The sequence below is a fragment of the Cavia porcellus genome, unplaced genomic scaffold (genome assembly GCF_034190915.1).
Source record: "Cavia porcellus strain 051 isolate PalLab524CR breed Dunkin Hartley unplaced genomic scaffold, mCavPor4.1 scaffold_22, whole genome shotgun sequence".
NCBI lineage: Eukaryota > Metazoa > Chordata > Mammalia > Rodentia > Caviidae > Cavia > Cavia porcellus.
Genome location: NW_026947505.1, coordinates 35403214 through 35420643, shown reverse-complemented (window position 1 = coordinate 35420643; position 17430 = coordinate 35403214). Strand labels below are relative to the sequence as shown.

At 45.6% G+C, this 17430-nt stretch overlaps 1 protein-coding gene across 3 annotated transcripts in view; it reads left to right on the top strand.

The window, feature by feature from the left end:
* The window catches only part of Kif25 (kinesin family member 25), a 36489-nt gene extending 19303 nt beyond the window's left edge, over positions 1-17186 (top strand). The window contains exons 7-14 of one of the 3 annotated variants that reach the window (XM_063233360.1): positions 3721-3788; positions 4617-4691; positions 7221-7352; positions 12546-12722; positions 14246-14397; positions 15676-15846; positions 16312-16467; positions 16984-17186. In XM_063233360.1, the coding sequence (XP_063089430.1) occupies positions 3721-3788; positions 4617-4691; positions 7221-7352; positions 12546-12722; positions 14246-14397; positions 15676-15846; positions 16312-16467; positions 16984-17114 (1062 nt within the window). In that variant the 3' untranslated portion in view covers positions 17115-17186. Of the gene's footprint in view, positions 1-3720; positions 3789-4616; positions 4692-7220; positions 7353-12545; positions 12723-14245; positions 14398-15675; positions 15847-16311; positions 16516-16941 lie in introns of all 3 variants that reach the window. The other 2 variants (XM_063233359.1, XM_063233361.1) reach the window with 2 other exon arrangements.
* The last annotated feature ends 244 nt before the right edge of the window (positions 17187-17430 follow it).

Here is a 17430-nt window from a genome sequence, read left to right as displayed (position 1 = left end):
GCCCCTCCAGGCACATTCCAGATTTCTCTGCAAGGTGCCCATGACCTAGCCTCCAGAAGGGGCCACTTGGTTTCATTTCTTCGGTTTCATTGTGCATTCTGCATTCCTACCCCCTGGGTTCAGGTCTTGCCCACTTTGTAGTTTGGGGTCTCTTATTCCCTTTTAATCTTCAGGTTCTCTCCATCCCTTACTCGTCCTTAGTTTGTTGTTGAAGAATCTGGGCCTGAGGGCCTGGGGCCTTTCCCACAGTCCAGTTTGGCTGGTGGCAAACTTGCCGTCCAGAGCAGTTCACCTCCTTCCTGCAAGCGGGCAGGTGCACCCAGACTGGGGCCAACCCCAGGGAGAAAGTGTTGATATTTTGGAGGAGGTGCACCTAGTCTGTCTCTCGTTGGGTTGGCAATGACCTCTCATGATACTGGGGCTACAAAGCAGTGATATCTGCTCTAGCACCTCTTTTCCTCTTTTCCTGGAAACTCTTGAAGGATTGCTCTCCTCCCCCCATTGTGGTTACCTATGGGAAAATCACTTCAACTGGAGTGGACCCCCATCTTTTCCAAGGCTCCCCAGTATCCTGGGAAGGGAGCATAAGGCAGTTGGTCAGATGTGATTGTGGATCTGCAGACTTGAGTGTCCAGGGTCTTCCTCCCCTGCATCTGTATCTGCACCAAAGCCCCAGGTGGTGCCTCCCAGGTGGGCACTGCTCCTGTGCGCAGAGCACATAGCCTGCCATGGGAATGTTAGAGTGAGCGCTCTGCCCTCCAGATGGGATCAGGATAGCACCCCTGCTGCAGTGCTGAGGGACTGCCCCCACCTATGAGCACATCTAGGCTCACATGCACTGTGCAGTTACAAGACGGTTCTCATCTACCACCTACTACGCACCAGGCAGTGATGACCTTGTCTCATTCCGTGAGCAGATGATCAGGGAAAGGCCAGCCACTGAAGCTGTTTCTGATCCTGAGCAAGGCTAAGACTGGTAGGGGGAGCTGGGTGGTGTCTGAATGGAGTTCTCCTGCTTCCTCTTGGACTCAGGGCATTCCGTATAATGTGAGGATGTGGAGATTAAAATTTACTTCAGCGCCAAGATTAGTGATAGTTTTAGGCCCTAAATTCTTGCAAAGCTATTCTAGGATATTGAATTTCTATGTTTCCCCCAAAATAAGACTTGATTAGAAAACAAACTTGGGCAGTAGTTAATAACTGGGTCATTACCATGGTGATGGGCAGTGCCACACGGAAGAGTATGCCTTACAGTTCTCCTGCTCAGGGGCTACTCTAAATGGTAGGCTGATTGGGGCTTGCATTTTTAAATTCTAGTTACATCTTATTTTCAGGAAAACATGTGTAAATAAGAAAATAGATGGTAAAATGGTAGCGGTACAGTTTAGTGGTAGAGTGTTTCCTGCTACTTTTTATGTGCTAATGTACATGGCCCTGGGTTCCACCACCAGCACTGAAAAAAAAAAAGCCCTAAGAAAAGAGATGATAAAGCCTCAGGAAAAAGAGTTCACTGGACTTAATTCCAAGCCAGGCAGTCATGAATGTTGTTGCACTGAATCCTGGAGTCCCGGTGGGTGCTGTAATAAGGTCTGTGTTCAGATGAGGCCCAGTTTCCTCAGGAAGTAGCTCCACACCAGGCAGCTCCCACCTTAAAAGGCCCAGAGCTGTAGGGCCCAGAGTTTAAAAGTTTGCATAAAGGAAATTGTTTTAAAAGCTGACGGAAGCAACTCCTGTGTTTGAGAATAAGGAATATTCAATATTGTGAAAGAGGAGATTTTTTTGGGATATTCAGGAAAATATGTTTAAGCTGTTCTTGGAAAAACTAAACATTGCTTGTGGAATTGTTTCAGATGTTTAAAATGTGCTGATTACACTGTAAAAATGACATTCTAAAGGGCCATGGGGATCTTTTGGATTCTAACTTGTTTTTATGGCTTTCTATGCTCCTTATATGGTATTCCTTGAGCTTTGAGGCCAGGTCATGTAAGTCCTGGCTTTTCTCTTGTTTTTGTGATTAAAGTGTGGGCATCAGAGGCAGCAGAGTATGTGTCCTGGGCAGTTCACCGTGGGGCACCAGGATACTGCTGGCCTCCACGGGGCTGTCACAGACTACGGAAGGAAGGATAGCCTGAAACTTGCTTGAGTCCAGTCTAGATACCAAGACCTGGCCAGCCTGTTTTTCTGGCCATTCGGTGTACGGGCCCTGCTTTGAGGCAGAGCTCTGGCTCCTGCTCTTGTTTGGGAGATTTGATGTGAAAAGGACAGAGGGCTGTAACCTTGTCATGTGGGGGTGCCACTCCTGAGGCAGTGCCACACATAGAGTTCTCAGGAAGGACCCTATGGAGACATGTGCACAGTGATTGTTTGTGCCTCCCACCTGCCAGCCAGGAAGTAGGAGAGAGACAGAGAGTAAGGGACCAGGGTCAGATATCGGCCCCAAAGTTTCCCCCACACCCACTCCCTTCAACTAGGCCCTACCTCCTAAGTATCTATTACTTCTAAATAATGCCATCCAACTATAATCTTTTCAGTGGACTAATTCACTGTGAAATCAGATCTTACAAGATGAAAACACCTTCCAAATGTCCCACCTCTGAATACATGAGCCTTTTGGGGGTACATTTTGGATCCGAACCATAATAGTAACATGCCCAAACGCATGCCTGGTACCCCTGTGGTGTTACCTGCTGCTGACAGTCAAGGTCCCCCATGTTCTAAGGTCAGCCTTGGGCATCGGAGTGTCCTACCCATGTCCAAATGGTACAGTACTGTGCTCCAGTCACCACCGTGACCCAGCTTTTGGCAGCAGACAAAAACATGACCACATCTGAGACAAACAGCTATCAGGTGCTTCTACTTGTGGTGGCCTCCACCCAAAACAGGCCACATCTGCAAAATATATTTATTACTGCAGACACACACACACACTCTTACAGTGCCTGTGCATATCTAAAGTCCCAGTAAGGAGACAGGGCATCATGAAGGGATATTCCAAATATCATTATGAAAAAAATCAGGTGCTTGTGGGTGCTTCATCACTGCAATTGTTAGGGTTTTTTGTTTGCTTGTTTGTTTGTCTTTAGTTTTCCCTGTGATCTTGTTCTTTCATGAATTCATGTTTTGTATTAAAACTGGAAGCGATCCACATTCATTTTTCCTTTGCTGAAATCCAAAGCTAGTCCACATTTCTTATGAACATGTCCTTGCCTCTTCCACACAGGATGTAACTGAAGAAAATAGCTCAGCAAGGCCAAGCGTTGCCAAAGCTTGAACACAGACACTAGCTTTTCCCATCATAATTAAGTAACACTGCTGCCTGAGACAGGCCTGTTCTAGCTGCTGAGGCTGCTATGCTTTATCTGCATGCCAAATGCCTTCTGAATTGGCCTGCAAACCAGCAGCCCTTGACCTGTCAAGTCTTCCTCAGTAAGCATGACTTCCTCCTCTTCGCTGGAGATCAGCAGACTCCCGCAGAGAGCAGGTAGATTCATGGTCTCTGAGGCCATCTGGCCACCGTCTATATTACCCAGTGTTTCCTTTCAGTCCAGCACCTGGGTGCCATCTGTCAACAGAGGTCTCTGTGTGTGCTCCAGTGTGTCTCTGTTGACAAAAGCACACAGCAGCTGGGCTAGCCTGGGGCTGTCCTCTGTCAGCCTCACTTGGTGCTTAATTAATGAAATCTGGCAGAGTATGACTACTTTGTTTCATCTTTTCTATTAGGAAACCATCCTAGTACGGTGTGATCGTCCTGGCCATCCTTTGATTAATAAGACATATAATTTTGAAAGGTAAGTATGCTTCATGATGCAGTATGGATCCAAGATATATATTAAACATGCAGAGTTTGCATTACAGTTTATTAACAAAAGGTACAACTTATCTTACTGATTCATGTGATTATAAAGAACCCATATGTTAATCTTTCAGGTAAATCCTCATTCTCATATCTCCAGGTGTTAAATAGGGCTTTATCACAATGAGAGCAACTAAAGATGGGGCTCAGGCCTCCCTCGCACCTGGTCTTAGTATTATCAAAGTAGCAGATGGGAGGCTCGTGAAGCTGGAGAATTAAAAGTGAGTCTGGGAAGCAACACATCCTTTTCCACTACCAAAGGATATAGGGGACCCAGTGCGAGGCTCTGCCTGCTGTGCCCTACTGCAGTGCCTGAGGACTCTCTTCCAGTTGCTCAGTGGCCTCTGTGACTTCATGGACCCTACAGGAGATGTGCAGGGTCTCCTCACAGTCTCCAGCTCAGTGCCAGTCAGCACCTCAATGAGGAGAAGTCTGGTACCAGCAAAGAGCAACTGAGAACCCACAGAGCTCACACGGCCCCAACCCATGAGGTGGGGGGCCTTGTCTTAGGCAGGACAGCATGAAAGAGCTGCCTCCAGAGGATCCAGGGTCACCCTGTGTCCCCATGCCTCTTAAACTTTATATCAAGCCCTACAGCTTCACTCACCATTTACTTCTGTTGATGAGACAGCATTGGTTATGTTGGGCACATTTGTGTGTGTGTGTGTGTGTAGGGGGTAGATGATGCTCTCCCAGGCATCCATACATGGATGTAAAAGCCTTCTTCTTCTTTCAGTAATGCACTGTTCACTTTGTCTCCCAGAGTCTATGGTCCAGCAGAACCTCAGACAGCAGTGTTTGCAGATGTGTGCCCACTACTCACATCCCTCTTAGATGGGTGAGTTAAAATGTTTTTAAGGCCAGTTATTACAGCTGCATTTAAGTACTGCACACACAAACCTCATTCATGCTACAGAATGAGAGTGGACCATCAGAGGCCAGGTATCGTGTGATACTTGAGCAAAGCCAGGGCAAACATTGGCGTGGTGTCTGCCGGGAATTATATCTGTGCTTTGAGGAGGAGTCGTCATTTGGGTGCACGTGCCCTGGCTCCACACCGCATTTCGTTGGGTGTGTACTGCAGACTTCAGGCTGCCACGGCTGCTCCCTTTCTTTTCTGTGGGGTTAGTTTCGCACTTCAGAGTTTAAAAAAAATATATCTGTTGTAAATGCCAACATCAGATTGGGAAATGTTTCCTTTTGGGAATCGGCCTTCTATTTTTGGAAATCACAACTACCGATTTTTAAGGCAAGGGGCATAATTTGGAAGTAAATACATTTCTTTAGCTGTAAGTCAAACTAGGTTTGTATACTTAACACCACAGCCAAGACTTTCTACTGCAGAGTTTTTGGGAGAATCTCAGTTTTGCAAAGAAGTCTACATCAAACTTTCTGAACAAGACTTATTTTTGTTTGTCTCACAGAGACTTCTGCATGGCCAATCTCAACAAAATAGCATCTATAATTACCACATTGTTATTTTACACCAGGGTGCTGTACAGCCGGGAGGCCTGTAATCTGCAGGCTGAGGTCATGTCCTCTTCACGGCCCACACATACACAGCCAGTCCTCCCTCTGGTGACTGCACTTCCTGCTTCGGCTTGATTTCTATTCCCACTCAAAGTACTTCCAGTACTGCAAATGACAAGGGTGTCGCAGAAGGCATTTTTTAAATGAGCAGGTTGCAAAAATGAGGAAAGCATTATGGTTAGAGTGAGTTCTGCCAGATTTGCCTTCCCTTCAGAACTTGAAGTGGACATCATTATTACAAACGCCGAGCCTTCTGGGATCCACATTCCCAGGAGGTCTCACACTCCATAAGAACCACATGTGAACCACCTGTGACAGTGTGCCGCTCAGTGGTAAAGTGTTTGCCTAGCACACACAGGCTCCAGCATTACAAAAAAAATTAATAGTAATAATAATAATAATAATAATAATAATAATTGCAGTCAAGGACTCCCAGAGAGAAATATTCATTTGGTGGGAGCTGGAAAAGATGTGAAATGTGTGGGAATTTTTAAAGTATGCCTTAAGCCTTTTAGATTTTGGAATAAAATTATTTAGAATGACAGTGACCATGATCTGCTCTGCCCAATGTGGTTCCAAGATGTTGGGTAGAATGTAACAGTTTATCTCAGAGATGGGCTTCCTTGTCTCCTGCCTTTAGTATCACTTTTTTGGTGGGAATCAGAATCTATCAATCTGAACATTGTCATAAAACCATTCTATCAAAAGAACTGTATTTGTTTACTTGAGGTAAAACAACATAGTTTGAGTGAAGGTTAAATAAGTCAGAACATCTGTGCTGGAACATAGTGGCACCTGTGATCCCAGCACTCAGAAGGCTGAGGCAGGAGAAGCACTGTGTATTCTGGGCCAGCCTGGGCTACATAGCAACACCCTGCCTCCATCAGTCAGTCAGCACCTCTGAGGTGAGGAGTGTGTGCATTGAGGACAGTCACCAAGTGACTCTCACCTGGGCGTGGGCAGAGTACCCTGCATGATGTATTTAACAGCTATGGGCTGGGTTGACCTGTGCCTTTAGGGTCAAGAAAATCATATTGCTGGCAATATAATTTTATAGCACAAACTAATCTCAAATATTCTTCCACTGCTTCCAGTCTTCTCATTGATATTTTGGGCTAACCAAAATGAATAGAAGAAAACTTATGAGTATGTTGTTAAATCTTGTGTTCTATGCCATAAACTATTGTCAAATAATCCAGATGTAGGATCAGTCAACATTGCCACATGCAGCTCACAGAATGTGGAAACCCCACAACCCTTTGGGTAACAAATGTAAAAAAGTATGGTTATTATCTAACTACAATTACTGCCAACAATGTTAGCTATTGGTCGTATATACAATGAGGAAAAGTTTTAAGAACTTCAAAAGAAAGCATACAAGAGTTTATACCAAAATTATATATAATAGACCCAATTTTATGAAGGTCAAATTACATCAGGTGACTCTAAGATTGCACTGAAAATGAGCGAGAAGTGAGAGTTTAGGAGGGACTCACTAGGTTAGAACCCTGGTAAACTGAGCTGGCAAAGCTTGTGAACAGCCACCCCACCGTGGATGATGTCACATGACTTAAGGTAGGCACTGATGAGATCCATGCTGTATGCATGAGCATAAGTATCATTTTATCTCATGTTCTGTATAGCAAAACAGCTGTGCAGTAAATGGTTTATGTAAACAATAGTTATAGTTGAATGAAAATCTAATTCACAAAGAGTACTGGGGAACGCAGAATGAAGTGCACTGAAGTTTTACATTCCAGTAGCAGTTTCTCCCAGTACCCACTTAGGAGCCTGTCCTTTGTCTGTGTTTTGCCACATGGACTCATGTGAATTTCAGGTACAATGTGTGCATCATGGCCTACGGGCAGACGGGGAGTGGGAAGAGCTACACCATGTTGGGACCAGAGCTACCATCAGATGCCCACAGCGACTTGGGACTTATCCCCAGAGCAGTTGAGGAGTTCTTCAGGTAACTCTGATGGTGGTGATGACAGGCAGGTGCTGTGCAGGAACTGGAGGGACAATGTGAGTCATGTAGAAAGCTACACCGGACAGGTCCTCTTAACGGTGGCATTTAACAACCCAACACACTCTCAGGCATTATTGCTGTGAATGCCACAAGTTCTTACCACAAATGTGTGCTGAAAGTCTGTTGGTGAAATTTCTTGGAAGAGACCCCAAGTTAATTCCCAGTACAAAAGTTGTGTTCCAGAGCAGTGTTGTCTTTTCTTGCCCTCCTGCAGAGCAGATTTATCTGCCTTTCTTGGCCCTTCCAGCAAATTTGTTCCATAGAAGGTCCTCTGTTCCATTAACACATCCACAGAGGAGACCCACTACTAATTGTTTCAATTTCACTAACTTATTCCTAGAGGGGAAAAAAAAGCAATCGAGATTGGAAGGAGGGCCTAGAATGACACTGCATTTCCTGAGCCACTGCTTTGGCTTGGTTACTAGCCTCAGCCTTTGGTGGTCATCTTCCTGTTTGCACACTGCTTTGAATGAGTCTGGGCCCACTGTGAGGTTAGACGTTGCACATTTCTCACCAAACCGTTGGCTGTCAGCAGTGGACTCAACTGAGCCAGTGTCATGGTGCTCCCAGCCCTGAGATTCAGTCTCTCCATCTGTGTTTCCTTGCATAGATAACCCTTTCATGTCCTAAAATCATGGCCAGAACATGACCCAAGGGACAGAGCATGACCAAAGGGCTTTGATGCCTCTTAAGGCCAGTAGTATTTCAATATTTATGTATGTAGATAGATATGTTTACCAGTCTACATGTGTACACCTTATCTTGGGGTCTCAGCATCCCAAGACAGTGTAATGCATGGGTGTGTCACAGAAGGGCTCAGCAGGGTTACACTGGAGCTCACAGGTCACTGTCACCCAGGAGCATGTCCCTGCCAGGCTTGGTCCACTTGGCCAGGAGTTCACTGGCGTCAGGTGAGACTATGTCAGAATGTGATGGCAGTAGCCTCGTCTGGGAAGAGGGACGTGGGGATGGGGGCTTCTGGGACCTAGGCCACCCTCTGTTCTTCCTTGGCCCTCATGGTAATTGGATGCTCTTCACCTTTTATCCCCCCATCCCCTGTCTACCCACATATTTACCCACCATTGTAAAGAACCTGCTTGGGGCAGCCTCTTAGCATCTGTGCTGATCAGTCCAACAGTGTCTGAACTCACAAAGAAGACAGCACAGATGGTATAATCATTAGATGGGAATAAACCTAAATAGACCTTTCTCAAAAGGACACATCAAAATGGCTAACAGGCATATAAAAAATACTTGACATCACTAATCACCAGGGAAGTGCAAATCAGAACTACAATGAGATCTTACCTCACTCCATCCAATAAGAATGCTTGTTATCTAAAATATTAAAAATAAATACTGGCAAGGATATGGAAAACTGGGAATCCTTGCACACTCTTGGTGAGAGTGTAAATTAGTATAATTGTTATGGAAAACACTGTGGAGATTTTTTAGAAAAATTAAAAATAGGACCATCATATGATTCAACAATCACACTCCAGAGTATAGAGTCAAAGGAAATAAAATCAATATGTTGAAGACACACATCTGCACTCTCATATTTATGCAGCACTATTCTCAAAAGCCAAGAAACAGAATCAACTTGTGTTCATCAACTGATGAATGGATAAAGCAACGTGGTACCTATGCACCATGGAATACTATTCAGTCATAGAAAAGAATGAAATCTGTCATCTGTGACAACATGGATGGAACCTAGGAACATTATTGTAAACAAAGTGAGCCGGCACAGAAAAACAAGTACTTATGACCTCACTCAAATGTAGAATAAAAAATTGCTATCACAGAGAGAATAGTGGTTGTGTGAGGCTGGGAGAGCAGGTGGGGAAGAGGGAGGAGGAAAGGCTTCTCGGGGTCTAATTTACAGTAATGTGCAGGAATGCGTTCTGCTGGGTAACTGCTACACCATAGGGTGAGTAGAGGGAGCAGTAACATCCTGTGTATTTCAAAGCCTGCAAGAAAGGAACTTGAATGTTTTTACTATAAAGAAATGGTAGATATCTGAGCAAATAGATTCATTTACCCTGATGCCAACATTACACACTGTATTGTGTATTGAAAGTCACACAGCACCCCATAAATAAGTACCACTTTTATGTTTTTATGTATCAGTTAAAATAAAGTCAATAATTTAAGGTCATTGACTGATAATTTTTGTCTCTGTTAAGCAACCTTTTGAGGCTCCAGGATAGGGAGTTTGGGGTAACAGAAGGGTAGGACTAGATGGTGGGAACCAGAAGGGATAACGGGAGTGTGGGGCACACTCTGCTTGCTTCTCAGCCTCTGTCAGCTGAGTTCTGAGGCACAGTGTTCAACCCTGACCTGAGAGAGGATGATTTCCTCGGGGATTCCACAGTGGGCAGTGTGAGGTTACAGGGCTGGCTCGGTCTGCGGTGGGATTTATGCACCGGGACCATTACACAGCGCAGATGTTTACACATTGTAGGTCACGCTCTGATTCTGGAGCTCGGGGAGCACTGGGAAGAGCTGCTGGTGGCATGGTATTCTGTGGAAGATGGTTCAGGAAACATCTGGGCAGTTAGAACTATGTAGAAATGGGATTCTCCACTTCATCAGGCATAGGGTCCCATTCCTGATAGCTATTTACATTACTTCCACAGAGGGTGCAAGTCAGCTTTTAAATATTTTTTAGTCACAGGACATGCAGTGATAACTGGCCATGTAAGAGTAGTGATTTGGGGCATCAAAGTTCACCAGGCAAAATTCTGAGTCTCTCTTATTTTAGCTGAGACCAGGCCAGCCCCAGCATCCCCCAGCTTCTCTTTCTTTATCTGCAAGAATGAGAAAGAAAGTTCAAACATGCAGGCATTCCTCATCGGTAGAGACGGGCTCTGGAAAGGAACATGTCCAGCCAGATGCGTGGGTGAGTTTGGGTGTGCCCAAGTTAAAATGCAAGCAGTCTGTCTGCCCAAAATGTGAAACCACATCAGGCATAGATATCAGAGAATGCTAATATGAGCCTTTATCCTAAAACACATACCTTTTAAATGGCTGCCATTACCAAATATAGGCATTGCTAATGAAGGCATCCCTGCCATTTAAAATAAAATAAAACCTCACCTTTGGGATTCTTCCCACTTTCCATCTCTCTCGGCTGCTGAAACTATATCCTCCTAGACTGATCTCATTGTCATTCTTATCAACTAAAATATTCAATGTGTCTATGTAAAAGCACTGTCAAGACATGAGAAACACAGAAATGAGTATTATACATCTTTCAACTTTAAAATATCAAGAAAGAGACAGACCAGTCATTATGATCCAGTGGGATGTGTGCAGGAATGGATGGACAAGGCAAAAATGGCCCAGACTAGAAAGAGGAGACTACTGCAGCCCACTGCCCTCTACTGGACATTAGCTTTTAGAGCCTCATGAGAGCCTAACATGGTTTTTATTATTGGATTGTTCACGTCATGCTGCCTATGCCCCTCAGTAAACCTACTAAATGCTTTGTTTAGGCTGAGCCTGAAAACTGGTTCTCAATATTATGCCTAGAATCTAGGCATCAACTCAGTGAAAGTGGTGGAAAATCTTTTAAATTAAATCTTGCATATTCTGAAGATAAAAAACGTCTAACTCAAAGTTGGCGACACTCAAAGGTATAATGTCTCACAGAAAGGAACAGGAGAGATGCAGAGGCCACACTTCTGTTCCTGTCTTGCACTGTCCCACTGGAGAGGAAAGCAAAATATGAAATCTACCACTTCGCTGAGTTTGGTTTTCACTTTTCAGTTTTTTTGAAACAGTCTCAGTAAAATGCAATGACAAAAACAATCTAGATCTTAACACTTACTTGAGAATTTCACCTGATTTTTCTTTTAGGGTAATCTGTTGTTTTATATTACTTATTATTTGAGGATGCCAAGGGCTTATTTTATTTATAATGCCCTCTAGATCTGGTTAAAAACTTCAGTCTAATAAAGTTTAAAGGGAAAATGTCCCAGCTAGACTTTTCCTGTAGTACAGATAATGTCCACCCATTGGAGCATTTTGACCTGAGCTCAGAATATCTTTCTAAATAAGAGCAGCACAAGTCAAGAAAAGTTGATTTCACTGTTCAGAGAAGAAGAAGCGACAATCTCTGCAGCATCTCTGGCATTTGCTCTTGCAATATCTCCCTTGGGCAGAGTTTTATCAAAGCGGTCGTGCTGGGAGCTGGATGAGAGGAAGGAAGCTGCATGCATGGTCCCATCTTCCTTGTGGGATATAGTGTCTCTCCAAGTGTGTTGTGTCCTTATTTTTAAATCTCTCTACAGTCAGCACACAGTGCTTTAAAAGATGTAACAGAATGAGACATACAGTTTTTTTAGAGCCTGCAAGGGGTTTTAGGAGTCACAGGAAGGTCACAGTTGGGAGACACAAGTAGCACTGGTACAAAGGAAGGACATAGTGTTTGCTAGTACAGAGCACAGAGCAACAACCTCACTCATGGCAGGTGCTGCAGGTCCTCGTCCTGCCGTCTCACTCTCGGCTGTGTGCAAGGCAAGACTTGGGTGTGTGACTTCAGATCAAGGTCACCCTCTCCAGCGTCCTCACTTGGATATAGCAGGGGCAGCTGGTCTAAATAGAATTCCAGTCAAGTAACTTTGTTCCTAAGACTGAATTTAAAGTGGATTTCAGAACATAAACAGAATTAAGATATGTCATGTTCATGTACCTATTCCCTATGATGACTGTAATTATTGTGGACTATCATAAAAATATTTTTAAAAAGCAAAATTTAAGCCAGGCATGGTGACACATACCTGTAATCCCAACACTCGGGATGCTGAGGGAAGAGGATCCTTGTGAGTTAGAGACTCTGGGCTACAAAGTGAGTTCAAGGCCAGTTCAAACTACATAGTGAGACCCTGTCTCAAAAAACAAAAACAAAAAGCAAATTTAATAGGAAAAATAAAAGGATTTTAAATAGGACTCCCTTCCTCTTTGGTGACTTTGATCCTGGTAAAGTCACCCTACACTTGTGGGCTACAGGAGTCTTGCTCAGTATCTCCAGGACTGTGACACCTGGCTTTGGGAGCCTTTTTGAAGGCCTTTCTGAGGGCTCATTGGACTTCGTTGATGGTTTAGTTCCTCTGTGTGTTTCCCCAGGCTTATTTCAGAAAATCCATCAGGAAGCCCAAAGGTGGATGTTTCCATATTGGAAATTTATAACAACGACATTTTTGATCTTCTGGCCAAAGACAGTTCTACAGTGGTGTCTGGGGTCAAGCGTGATGTGGTGACCACCCAGGACGGATGCACAGAGGTGCCCCTGCTGACCCGTGGGTGAGTAGGTGAGGGACCGACTATCTGTGTTCCTGCTGCAAAGGCTCAGGGCAGTAGCTTTGCAGGAGGAGCCCTGCCTGCCACCAAGTCAGGGCTGTCAAGCCACAAAACTGTTGATTGTGGGTTTTTAGAATTTAGTATGTGTTGCATACTTTCCAACTTATTTTAAAAATTATATTTCTAATGGTAGTTATGTAGCAGTGACAGATATGTTAATTACCTGGAATGTGATAATTTCACAATGCTTATATTTCCCCCAAACTTCACAGGTTTTATGTCAGTGATACGTTAATAAACTGTTAATGAAAGAAATAAAATGTAAAAAAAAAACAGGAAAAAATTGAAATTTGAATGTAAACACTAAAGTGTCTAAAAAATCTTTCTAAGAGTATGTGGGACAGGTGTCACTCTACCTTGCAGGTGAAGAAACAGCTTAGAGAAGGCAAACCACACCCCTCCATCACAGACGGGAGTATTTATTTAGACATGTGATGGATACCATCTTTCGAAAGTGGGAATTACCGTATCACCTACATACCCTCTTTCATTTTCTGTATTTTTTAAGCCATATGCATACCAGGACACACCCTATTGGTACCCAGAGGAATTCTTACCTTTCTGGTCTGCCTGCAGTCTAACTTCCTATGCTGGAATTCCAGGACAACAAGGGTAGGGCTTCCAAGCTACTTTTAGTATTTCAAAAGCTCAATGGAAACTGTCTTAGTCACTTCCCTTATTGCTGGCTCCTAATACCCAACGCCCGAAACTTAAAAGAGAAAAAAGGTTTTCTTTAGCTCTTTCTTAGAAGAGTCAGTCAGCAGCATAGTCATAGCAGCATGGGGGAAGAGAGTGGAGGAGGCAAGCTCTGCACCTCAGAGCAGCCTGGAAGCAGAGAGTGAGGCAAGGAGACAGGGAGGGAAGCCCATCTCCCAACACCTAGCCCGCTGTAGCATCCCATCATCCAATCACTGTCCACAGCCCTGCATCTGAGCACGTGAGGCTTTGTTGGGGGGGAGGGGCGTCTAGATACAAGGCATAACACAAACGTGTGTTTGATCTATCTCCAGAAAGTAACCAAGCTTGAGCTTTAGATAGTAGAGCATGATGAGCATGGCAAGAGCTACGACCAGCAGCTCATCTCACTCACAGAAGGGGGCGAATGGCTTAAACTGTTTTATTTCACAAGTTTGGTTTGATAGACAAAATAGTTCAAAAACTTGACCCCAAGGGCATGATGCGTAAAGGAATGGCTCATGCTAGAAGATAGCAACTTGTGGTTTGGTTCTGAAGCTGTTGAGTATTTCAGAGATGGCAAAGGTCAGTTAGGCCTCAGCAAGCAAAATGTTTGATTTCTGATGTTTTGTTTTGCCTGAGATTGGTTTTGTCTCCTTTCTGGAAATCAGTGTGTCTGATTTCTTTGAAAAGCACCTGTTAGTGGAGGGTGTTCATTAACCACTGGCCCTTGCAGCCCAGGAGGTGTGTGCCATGCCTTTTGGGATGCCTCTTAAAATGTGTCTTCTCAGGGCCATCACCAGTGTCCTGGAGTTCATGGAGCTTTTCCACCAAGGCCTGCGGCTCAGGGCGAAGAACCCCACCCTGGTGCATGCAGATTCTTCCAGATCTCACTTAATCGTAACAGTGACTCTGACCACAGCCACTTCCTTGGCCAGCACTGGTGAGTTTCCATTTGCACTGGGTCAGTTCAAGTACAGAAAAGCAAACTGCTCACCAAGAAATACTTTGTGGGGCTGAAGGATCTAAGTTATACAAAAGGAACCAAGTATAGGAATTACAGTCACCTCATCTGATGAGCCACCCAGGAGGTTCTGGGATCTCAGGCTGGGAAAAGAAAGTGAGAAAGGAGAGCTCCTGCTGGATTAAAAGGGAAACAGGATATACTTATGCCTTGAAATGCACTATACCTATGGTGAGTGGAACTTGGTATAATTTCATTTTAAAATGAAAGCTGTAGACTATACCATGGAGAAAATAATTCCAGGTACCCAAGAAGAACAAAGTATCGTCACACAAGCCAGCATGGCATAGGGCAGTGGCCCTCAGAACCTGGCTCCATAAATCACACACTGGGCCTGGGCCTACTCTGCACACTCCCCAGGAGGCACATTCAGCAGGCCAGGGCAGCCTGGGGGCTGTTGCTGCAAGTTCATAGTGCCAGGCACCATGTCACAGAGCCAGGCTGGGTCTGTGTAACATAGAAACCCTAGGCCAACCGGGCCACACAGTGAAGGCTATTTTCCCCTCTCATCAAAGGCCAGTGTAGACAGACCCTCTCCATCCTGTCAGTGTGACACTTGATCCCCTGTGTCCTCTGTGATTTCCCAGGCCAGGAAGGGACAGGTGAAGCAGCACACTCACTATTGTGGCCACTAGCCCACGTAGAGCTCACCACAGCCAGTCTCAGGACTGGGCATACTGTGGGGCTGGGACAGTACCATGCACAGGGACACCAGAGACATAGACCGAGATGCACTGGAGACGTGAGCCCAGGGGAATGAGAGGAGCTTTTTAAAATCTTCAATGTGCATTTCCTGTTTCACACAGGGAATGTTATTTAGGTTAAAAAAGTCTTTTTAAGAAGTTTCTTTTGGAGTGATGGATGGCAAAACTCATTTACAGGGTTTTGTGAAAGCTTATTTAACAGGAGTGGTGAGATTTATTTCTAGACAGATTTTCTGGCTGGGATTTTAGTTAAAATCATCACCAAAACTCTCTAAGAAGCATCCTGTTTTCTTGGAACACATGAGGTAGGTGTTAGTTTACCTTCCACAGAATACTCCTCTTTCTGCCTCTTTTCATATCTCCCTGCAGAGAAGCAGTGTCCTTCTGCCTCTGTCCTGTCTCACTATTGTGACAAGAGGGTGGAGTTTCAGAAGCTTTGCAGCACTGATACGCTGGATGACTTTGTTCCCTGTTTCTCATTCGCCTTTCCCAGACCAGCAGCCTGGTCAGACCCTCCCCGGGAAGCGAACAAGGGCAAGTGAGAGGTGGAGCTCAGCTCACCAGGCTTCACCACCTGGGTCTGTCCCCGTGGACCCTGTGGGCTCTAGGAAGCAAGTGTGGTCCAGGCTGCAGTTGGTGGACTTGGCCGGCAGTGAGTGTGCAGGTGAGCGGGAATGGGAAGGTTTGCCTGGGCGGGGACAGCAGTAGCAGTAACCCTCCTCTGGGGATGCTGACAAAGCCTGGCTCTGTGCAGGAACTTTAGAAGCTCTGAGTACAGCAGATCCTGTGTGCAGGGGACACCGAATCCCCATACATCCTTATGGGTGGTATGATCTCACTATATGGGTGGTATGATCTCACTGCAGTCCAGAACATGCCTGCTCCACCTCGACACCCACACACGTACACCATGACGCTCTGTAACCAAAGCAGCTCAGAATTTCCAGCAAGAGCTCAGCACTGGTCCTTAGAGAAGACATGAACATGGAGAAACTCCTTTGGACAGAGCCCAGCCTAGTGTTTCCTTCTCTGAACTTCCCAAGTGCATGCTTCTCCCAAGAACCAGCACTGCTTTTTCTGGGTCGCTTGGTGATTGTATGTGACTCTGCCTGGTTTCTGCCCCCTCCAGGTATGTCTGGAGTGACAGGCCTGGCGCTGAGGGAGACTTCATTCATCAACCGCAGTCTCGCAGCACTGGCAGATGTCTTGGGCGCCTTGTCAGAGCACCGGGGCCACATCCCATACCGGAACAGCAAGCTCACCCACCTGCTGCAGGATTCCATCGGTTCGTCTTCCTGTAGCCTCTGAGGCTCCATGCAGGTGGCTTCTCCTGGTCAGAGTCATGGCTTTACGAGGCATACTGTGACCTGCTCAGTATCTCCAGCACTGTTGTCAATAACCACAGGGTGCCTACGGTGCCCTCTCACATGTGTGGGTTGGCACCCTTGCTGCTTCAGCTTGCTGGCTGTTTTCCAGGGGCAGTCCTGGGACGTGGCAGGTTGGCCGAGAAATGATTGCCCATTGGATATCTAAGCTATGGGAAGGGCAGCTTGGCTTAGTGAGATGGGTGACACTTGGTGGCCTGCAACTCTCAGGACCTGGATCTGCTGGCTTTGGGACATGGTCCTTGCTCAACTGTGCACAGACTTTCTGTCAAAAAGCCTCTCAGCTCAGACAGCTGCTGGGATTTGGACGCTGGTTGATGCCTCTTTTCACCAAACTCTTTTCATCTTGTATCTTGTTCCTTTTTTTTTTTTAGGAGGTGATGCAAAGTTACTGGTGATTCTGTGTGTGTCCCCAGGGCAGAAGCACGTGGCGGAGACACTACAGAGCCTTGGATTTGGGACTAGAGCTCGGCAGGTCAAGCGAGGACAGGCCAGGAAGAAATCTCCCCACTCCCAGATCAGGGAGTGGTGCCTGGGCTCAGCCTAGCAATGAGTTCTCCCTCAAAATGTGCTTCTTGTCCCTGATGCCCGAGAAATAAACATGTTTTGTTGAGACTCATTGAGTCTGGTTTTGTTCCAGGAACCTGCAGGTCACTAGATGAGAGGGTAGGAAAGGAGGCAGCTTGTCAGAGGGGCCCTTTCCAGAACGTGGCATGTGGGCCGAGCAAGGAGGCTACTCCGTATGCACAGGGAGTGGTGGTGAGACACCATCAGGCCGAGCTCCACGCCTGTCACCTCATCAGACATGAATCAGGCAGAAGTCCCAGGGTCTCTGTGGACATTTTCTGGAACCAGACAGACTT